General features: G+C 43.7%; 1 protein-coding gene across 1 annotated transcript; it reads right to left on the bottom strand.

Moving 5' to 3' along the window:
• Positions 1-5,280: 5,280 nt before the first annotated feature.
• On the bottom strand, positions 5,281-8,146 carry LOC133917282 (WAT1-related protein At5g64700-like). Its single transcript, XM_062361195.1, has 2 exons — positions 7,944-8,146; positions 5,281-6,184 (listed from the first exon to the last, which is right to left on the bottom strand). Exons 1-2 carry the CDS (start codon positions 8,144-8,146, stop codon positions 5,281-5,283), a joined length of 1,107 nt encoding a protein of 368 aa, XP_062217179.1.
• Between the last annotated feature and the right edge of the window lie 1,458 nt (positions 8,147-9,604).

The following is a 9,604-nucleotide window of genomic DNA, read 5'->3' as shown; positions in this document are numbered from 1 at the left end:
CACTTTATTTGCCCTCTCCCAGTGCAGGATCTCAAGGGTGATTCGTTCTAGAGACCTACTCTCTGCGATCGCTGGTGCACACCAGCACAGCAGGATGGGGTAGTCTATTTGTGGTGGTGCAGCAGAGAGAAAGAGGCAAAACACTAATTCGCGTGTGTCTTTTATGGTGGAGAGAGAGAGACCCGCGTGGTTGAGATGTGCCGCGATCGGACTCTTAACCGACATGATTTTTGTAAGACCCCTATCCTGAGATCTCCTATGCCTCATGTAGCAAGGTATATTTTCTACTGTTAACTTTGAAACAACACAAACAAGGCAACAATGTATTTCTAGGGTTTTTGGTCCTTGGAGGGGCTACGCCTCGCTCTGCAATCTCTATCATTATGTCTGTTGTACCTCTAGTACCACATATCTCCCGACAGATCGAGCCAGCAAACTTATCACATGGACATCTAATCCACACACTCACTCATCAAAGATGCACACGTTTCAAGTCTAACCAATGAGGTCATTGCTTTGCATGTCCATGATCATGGACACAACTATTCGAATAGATTTGCATTATGTAGATGTTGTACACTGTACCTACGAGATATGCTCAATCTCCAACCATTGCAAGCGGCAGAGCGAATCATATCAAGATCATGTACCCATCAAGCATGTTGTTACACGATCCATCCATGTGAAAAATAGGGTTATGGAGCACTAGATTAATCGCAGATCGACGGCCATTGCAATGTCATCAGTCAGCCCTCATACTGCGCACAGTAACAAGTATTTTTCTGAGCTCCCATTGCATCGGTACCTCCAGTGTGGGTACGGAGCTCAACTAATAGGGCGTGAGATCAAATCCTACCCATACATGACGCATGGTTTCACTGGAGTGGCTTAGAATGAAGGCGCAATGATTCCAGACTTATACGGTCAAGGCAAGCATCTTCAGTTGACAATGAATACCACAAAGGTAACTCAAGCCCCCAAAAGCATCCTCCATTAGAGGACTACTCTACTTGCCCCCGCCAAATAGTTGTCACCCATTTTGCACACCACCTGTCATATCCCACACCACATCAAAGATTCATGACATATGAGTTGAATTGATTAAGTGAAGTGATATTTTCGAAGACATGTATTCCATCCTAAGCATACTAGATATTACAGCGTCGTTCGATGTTAATATAGATAATGACAGGTAAAACCTAGGGTGATATGTATTCTGGATAATGACATTTAAGGTATAGCAATTATTTAGTAGGATTTAACTACTACAAGAAGTTAAAATACATAGCACATGCGATCATAAGTCATGTTTTTAAGTTGATCAATTACTCCCTCCGTTTCGTAATGTTTGTCCACGCCCACCATTACGTACAAACCAAGAAATACTGAAATCGAGTGAAAAAATGTAGTGGGATGACCATGCTACCCCTAATTAATATAAGAATGAGAGCAAGTAACTCACTAATGTTGGAGTAAATGCATGCATGCACTCAAGGGCATAACAGAAAAATAGACCATAAAACATCATTGGTTACCACAATGGACAAACAATTTGAGACAGATACTCCCGAAGCCATGGACAAACATTGCGAAACGGATGGAGTAGATTATTGAAAACATGGATTCAAAATAATCAAGGATATAGGACTTGCCTTCTCTGAAATCTTCTTCTAAACCTTGGTCAAAGTCGGGGTTCTCTGGTTCCTCAGCGAACTCCTTCAATTCAGCAAATGAGATTATGATCAACAATAGTCTATACTAGAGAAGAATCAAATACTACAAAATAGAATACCAAATGAGCACTAATAGATATCACACTATGATAAAAAGATGATCTCAAACTTAGATGAATTTAGGTGAAAGAATCGTTAAAATTGGAGTCAGAATGGAGAAATTATGACTTCCAAAAGATTTAATCTAAAATTAAATTGAGAAACAAAATACTAAAATACACTATTTATGGGTGGGGCCCACATGTAGGACCCACTGAACAGTGCACTAGTGGTGCCCACTACGCAATACTTGGGTTTTGGCTAGATATGGACCATTTGGGTCGGCCCGACTGGGTTTGCATGCTAAGGCAGCTGGGCCGATCCACGGGGCATGCCCTCGGCTTGCTGGGCTAGCCAGCAGGACAGTTCACCACGGCCAAGCCACGGTCTGCCTTGGACAGGCCATGCCAGTGATGCCAGAGGCTTAGCAGCGCGTGCACGTGTGCTAGTGGAGCAGCACAATGATAGAGTGGAACGGAGACCGGCAATAAGGAATTGCAGCAGCGCATCACCGGAGGCTCACTGGAATCACGCTCTTGTCGGGAATTCACAACGATGAAAGAGTGGCAGTCATCTACTAGGGTACATGAACCCGTTTTGGGGGTTAACTACGACAACTGACAACCGGGGCGGGCCCAGACTAGCGCCGAAGAAGATGGAGACGACGCATAAGTTTGGCAGCACCTCCCCTGCACTACGCGTGGTCTATCTACAAGCAAAAAGAAGCCTAGTGCTCCTAGGCTACACAACATGACAACTGGTTCACGTAGAGAGAGATTGGCACCGGTGGCGAGAAGCTCACTACCATGGCGTGCACGGCCACTGGCCAAGGGCTGCAACACGAAGATAGGCTCTATCTACACTAGCTATTACAGAGAAGGAGGGGGAAGAGCAGGGATGCTCATCAGCGTCTGAGGAGAAGGAAGGCAGCCGATGGTGGGAGGTTGCAGGCGACGGTGCCGCGAGCTCAGCTCTATAGCGCGCGTTTAGCACAACCGTCGGGTGGGGAAGGGCGGCCTTCGAGCTCCATGGTGGTGCTCCTCCTCTCCTGGCCGCTGGCAGTGGGGATCGATGACGGCGGTAAAAGATTTGGGCAGTGATGGTGAGATGGGGAAAAAGGGGAAGGAGAGGGTTGGGTGCTCTATTTATAGTAGAGGAGAGGGGGGGGGGGGTTGGCAGAAGAGCTGGGGCAGCTCGTGCTCCCGATTGAATAGCACAACAGCGGTAGGGAGGCCACCGACCATTGTGTACGACGGACGCAGAAGTCATGTACACCAGGTGCGATGAGAGCTAGCAGAGAGAGTGAGAGAGAAAAAGGAGTGGGCAAGGAAGTCATCGGGGCATTGATGGCGGGAACGATGTCGACGACTTTCGGACCATGTGGCGGAGCTGGAGTTGGAGATGGAGAAGCTTTGGCCAGCCTGTTCGTGTGGCACACGAGAGAGGAGAGCGAGCGCGTGAGCTAGGCTGGCGCGCTAGGCTACGTTCGTGAACGTGTGTACCGGGCGGGCGAGCGTGAGCTGGGCCGAGTGGGTGTGTGCGCAGTGAGAAAAGGGAGAGTGCGGCTTGAGAGAAAATTAAAAGGAATTAGATTTGTTTTTTGTAAATTCAAATGGATTTATTTGAATTTAGATTTGGATTTGGATTGGCACCAATTTAAATAGGAGTATTTGAATTATGATTTGGATTTGAAACTCTAACTTTGGGAGAGGAGTTGAATTCAAAAAATTTGAATTAAATTTGGATTTCACCTAAATTGAATATAAGAAATAGATTTGAATTTGAGAGAAATTCAAATTCAAAGCTCCACTCAAAGAACCATACAAACAAATAAATCAAAATACATATGATTCAAATTATTGCAATAATTAATTTTAGAATTTAATTTGGTGCTCTTTGGAATACTTTACCAAAATAATATATTTGAATATAAACATACTAGTGTCTATATATATATATATATTTCCTTGCTTTTATGTTATTTTAAATAATTAGATTTTTAAAAGGAGTGAATTTTGCAAATAATCTAAATGCTAAAACTCAAAATGTTATAATTTTCATATATAACAGTGTTGTCCGTTTTCTCACACAATAAAAGAATAAAATTGCAAAAAGCCACTTGTGTGCGCCTGCGCCCCAATCCTAGACCTGCCTGGCCTGGCGAGGCGAGACAAGTACGTGTGTTCTTCTAAGCATATTATCCACATGTGCTAAGGAGAAGGAGGATATAACTCATTTTAAGTTTAGTCTTTCTACATTTTCATTAAAAATATATGACTAAGCATCACACCCTCTGGTTACTTATTGGACTTTTGAGATTTATTGTGAGTGATTCATAAACTAAAAATGGACCAAGCCCATAAGTGTTCTAACAGAAACTATCAATTACCCTTTATCACATAAACAAATTGTTAAGAGTGGAAATGTAATAATAATTATACTACTCTTGTTGCCCTCAATCGACTTGTACTCCATTTTGGAACAACTCTCGAGAAAAAGGGTCGCGTCACGACAAATATTGTAGAACAGAAGTAGTTTATGTCTAATATACATCCACCCGTCGCTTAATTTAATTTGTACAAAAGAGTACAGGTAGCTAATATTGTAGTTGGAAGAAGCATTTTAGCACCTTGGGCGCTACTAGAGCTGACAACATATTAGCAGGAATTTTTGTGGACCAAGCTAGAGCAAATCAAGGAATGGATTCCATCCAAATAAAAATACTGTTTCTTCCTTGTGTGTTCTTCTGTTGCTAGTTGCGACAACCGTCGAATCATGGCATAGCTAGCTGTAACATTGCTTGACTTGCAGCTACACTCGAGAGAGAATAAGTGAGTGCCTTGATTCATACTCGTAGCCAGACCTACACAAACTTGTCAGCGCAGCAAAATTAAAAATGTGCAGTGCAAACGGCTTGGTCTGGTCTGGCCCAATAACGAAAAAATCGAAGACATCTGATCGGTCGGTCAGCAATGTTTTATGGCCGATTCCAAGCTCGATCATATCTCCATAATCTTGACTGCATGCATGCATGCTTTCTAATTAATTTGCTGGGTGTGCCCTGCTGCATCAACACATAGTACTTCCTCGGTCCTTAGATATAGGACGTATTAGGATTTAAAAAAATATTTGAAAGGATACTTTAAACATTAATTTATTTTGTAATATACTATCGATTGCTATGAAATCAATATAATTTAAAAGATCAATGAAATACAAATCTACTGATATAACTTGTGTACATTAAAATATATGTATAATTTGATTAATTGTTGATCAAAATTTATGAAATTCGATTTTTCTCAAATCCTAATACGTCCTGTATTTTGGGATGAAGGGAGTATATCTTTGTATCTGTAGTGTGCACAACCTGCAGCAGCAAACCCATCTAGGAATACCTATACCTATATATCCATCGGTGATTGGTCAATTCCAACCGATGGAATTTAATTACTTCTATTAGTTTGCACGCCCTGGTTCCTGATCGATCCATTTGCGCGCGATCGAGCTAGACGCATTCGTCGCCGTTGTTCGTGGTAGAACCGTTGCTCCGGTGATCAACCGACGTGGCGGTGGCTGCACTTTGCTGCTGCTGGTGTTGCATCATCTCCTTGCCTTTGCCCCAGAGGAAGGCGTAGAGGCCGACGACGATGAGCACGGCTCCGAGCAGGCTGCCAACGGAGACGGCGGTGCCGAGCAGCAGCGAGTCGAGGACGGTGGTGGCCATGAGCGCCAGCGAGTTGAACATGGACGGGTAGATGGGCCCGCGCCGGGCGATGGCCCACGAGATGAGGCAGAAGGTGACGCCCGTGTTGAACACGCCCGAGTAAACGACGGTGACGAGCTGCAGGTCCCAGGTGAGCAGCCACGCGGAGGGGTTGTCCCTGTGGATCACGGCGCCGATGAGCAGCGCCTGCACGGTGCCGGACGCGCACGCCAGCATCGTGGAGAAGTATTTGCACGGGAACACCTTGGCCACCCGGGCCTGCACGATGAACCAGAACGCGTACGCCAGGCAGCTGCCACACAGGTACAGCGTGCCGATGGTCATGCCGTGGTGCGCCGCTGCTGCGGGGGCGGCCGCGGCGGCGTGGTGCTTGAGCAGGTGGGTGGGCCACAGGTGGAGCTGCTCGCCCTTGTACAGGCTAACCACCATCGTGCCACCCACGCAGATGGCCGTGCCCATCAGCTTCATCTTGCAGGACCACGTCCGCACCGCCAGCTTCTCCACGCGGAGCACGACGGCGATGACGAAGGTGACCACGGGGATGAGGTTGAGGAAGTTGACGGAGTAGGCGGCGTTGGTGGCGCGCAGGCCGTAGTAGTGCAGTCCCATTGCCAGCACGATACCGAAGAGAGCGTTGATGGAGATCCAGCCCCATACCTTGGGGTTCACCTTTCTCGCCATCTCCCTGCATCAAGCCACCACAATTACTCTGCTCTACTCTACTCTACTAGGTTATTAAGCTACTACTGTCAAGTCCGTTCACGCTTGCTTGATGGTAATGCTGCGGCTAATGATTAGATTAAACCAGGCATCAGGCACTAAGAAAAAAAAAGGAGAGTAAGTAATGCTACAGTATATATATACAGTACTCTTTTTGCATCGGACTTCAGTAACTGACAGGTAGCATGCAGTGACAACACGACTTCATCTACAATAAGGCTGGCTCAAGACTAAATGACAGCCTCACATCTGTTCGCGAAAAATGACAGCCGCCTCACATGATTCAAGTTGACCATTCAATTCAATTAATCCTCACCACCAAGGAAAGGGACTGTTGGTTCAACAACATGGCCATCCTTGTCTGTCTGTAACAGAACAGCTTTTGATTTTTAATTTGTCTCTTCTTCTTCTTCTTCCATCGACAGCAAGCAGATGCATTTGCAGCAAGGAGACACTGTTTCTCGTGTTTGTCTACCAGCTGTCTTGCTCAACTGAGGAAAGAAATATAATTAATGCCAAATCAGAAGACGGCACCGGCATATCTGTCTGCCTGCCTGACATATTTTACACCGGAAAGAAATATAGTTTGCTGCTCTTTCAAATTAAAAATGAGTCTGAAATCTGTGAAAGGAGTGGAACCGATGTATCTTTGAGGAAAAGCATAAGTCCCCGGAAGCTCTCTGCTCTCTCATAGGCCGAGTTTAACACTTGTGCTTGTTGGTGCGAGATAGATAGACCCGCTTATTGTACAAACTGTATAGTATAGTGTTGTTTCTTTCTTTGTTTTTCCGTTTCCTATTCCAGGTCTTTGTACCTTGTCTTTTTTCTCTTTCTAATGGATGAACCAGCAGTTCTCCTGCTTTTCGTCAAAATTAAAAATAGGTAAAAATCACGACTCTCAACTTGCGTCTGTTGGCATCTCTAGCATATTTACGCATTTACACGTTTGTTTCAGTTTCTTGTCTGAAGACAAGGGTCAGAAGACAACAACAACATCCCTGAAGCAAACGCAACCCTGCCGGCACAGCACAATGATGCAACAACCGCTTGTCGGTCGATCTAAGACGATCGAGATCGATCGGCGGTGTTCTGTACGCTTACGTGTGAACCACGAGGAGAAATTAAACCATTCGGTCCTCCCTCAAAGCAAAATATACCAGGAAATGTAAGGTCATCTTTTGGGGGGGGGGGGGGGGGCTCTATGTGGTGCATGCTGCATGTCGATCATATCACTAGGTAATTATATAGTGAAACACCCCCTTCACATCGTATCAACAATTTCTGAAAGCTAGTTCAATATTTTTTTAGAACATGACAACTAATTTGAAATCTAATTCAACAATTTCTAAAACTTGTCAACGATTTATGAAATCTATTTCAACATGTTTTTTTTATAAAAAAAACAGCAACAATCTTGAAACCTTCCTAGTTCAACAATTTTTAAGAAGCTGATAACATCTTTTTTAGTAAATGTTCTAAAGAGCATATGGATTAAATAAAGCATCTAAAGAGCGTATTTACTAATTAAACACGCGTAAAATGCATGCCTATCAGACGTCTGTTAATTACCCGACCAATTCTATATACGCTGTCCTGGATGGTATACGTGTGATCAAACTTTCAAAACTTTGATCATGAATATACATAAAAGTAGAAATTGAAACGAACAGTAGCATATGCTACCGTATAGGCCTAGTTAGCTAGAGGTTGTACGACGTACGTACCTCTCGAAGTAGAAGGCAAATGGAGCGACAATGATGGCGCCGATGAGGTTGCGGTAGGCGAGGAGGACGAAGGGCTCCATGCCGACGTTGAGCGCGAGCTTGGACAGGAGCAGGGCGCCCATGGTGAAGGCCTGCACCAGCACCATACTCGCCGGCAGCATCACCGCCTCGATGGGCCACGCCGTCTTCTTCTCCTCCACCATGATCGTCGTCTCCTCGGGGCCGCCGCCTCTGATTCCTCTGCAGCCTGTTGTGTCTCCCTGCACGCAGCGCAGATGATGGCCGAGCGTCTCAGATTGATCGACCTATCCATCTTCAAAGACACGTACCGCGCCATATATATACACACACATATATGTATATATATATATATATATATATATATATATATATATATATATATATATATATATATATATATATATATATATATATATATATATATATATATATACACACACACACACACACATATATATGTATATACATATATATATACACACATATATATACATATAGATATATAGATAGATAGATAGATATAGATAGATAGATAGCTGAAAGTACCTCTAGCAGCTAGCAATGCAAAGAAAGCTAGCCTCAACTCGTACGTACGTAGCACTTACTTTTGTATCTCGTACTTCTAACAAAGATAACTTCATAAAAAGAAAATATAAAGATACTTAGAAGTGTTATTTTTTCATAAAAATAAGACGATTAACCACTTTTTTATTGCCGATTTGCTCATTTCATATGGTTTATTATTCATACGGCTTTAAACCTTTACCCCTAATATAGCTCATTTGATGGGAAACTTGCTCCACGACCTTAGTAACCAGCTAAAAGCTCATATACTGATTGCAACAGTGGCTCTGTATTTGTTGTTATGATTATACAAAAATAATATTGTATTTCATAAGAGAATTTTTTCTTCTCATGTGCATGTTATTTATGCATGTGCGCATTGACTCCGCGCTTGGTCCGTGCTTCAACAACCGGACACTAAAGACTTGGTTACAGCGATATATACACGATTGGAGTAGACAATCAGGTGCTCTTCACCAGACATGGATGAGACTTTAGACTGTATATTTCGAACCCAACATCTTAATTTCCATCCTTTCAGTTCATTTTTTTTTGTGTGGCCCAGATCCATCCTTTCAACGTCTCATAACGACCTATCACTAATGTGTGGCTCAAATTAGGACCTGACCATGACTCGTTACTAATGAGGATTCATTAGTGACAGCAAGCGAACGACCCATCACTAAAGATATTAATAACGGGTCATATTAATGTCCGTCACTAATAATTTAGTTATTAGTGGCAGGTATATAGGACACACGTCACTAAATGTAGCATAATTATTAGTAATAGGTCGTTATAAGACCCGTTACTAATATTAAAGTAATTAGTGATAGGTTGTAGTTGTTACCGTCACTAATGACTGACTCATTAGTGACGAGTGTCCTTATAACCCGTCACTAATTTATGCCACACCAATCTGCTCGACCACTCTTATCGCCCATTTCTCTCTCTCGACCACTCTCATCTCTGCTCACGTCCGCTTGCCTCCTCCCGTCGCCACCATCCTCCCCCCTCCACCACAGCTTGACGTACGCCGTCGCCCCCCTTTACCCGCTAGGGTTAGGACGATGGAT

Source organism: Phragmites australis, chromosome 5 (genome assembly GCF_958298935.1).
Source record: "Phragmites australis chromosome 5, lpPhrAust1.1, whole genome shotgun sequence".
Lineage (NCBI taxonomy): Eukaryota > Viridiplantae > Streptophyta > Magnoliopsida > Poales > Poaceae > Phragmites > Phragmites australis.
The sequence above is the reverse complement of the archived record's forward strand: the minus strand, read 5'-3'. Positions and strand labels throughout refer to the sequence as shown.

What these genes read in the sequence shown, in the direction of transcription:
- LOC133917282 (XM_062361195.1), bottom strand. Translation starts at nt 8,146, where the DNA reads ATGGTGGAGGAGAAGAAGACGGCGTGGCCCATCGAGGCGGTGATGCTG. An exon ending in TTTGCCTTCTACTTCGAGAG is followed by an intron (nt 6,185 to 7,943) that starts GTACGTACGTCG and finishes GGCTTGATGCAG; the next exon opens with GGAGATGGCGAGAAAGGTGA.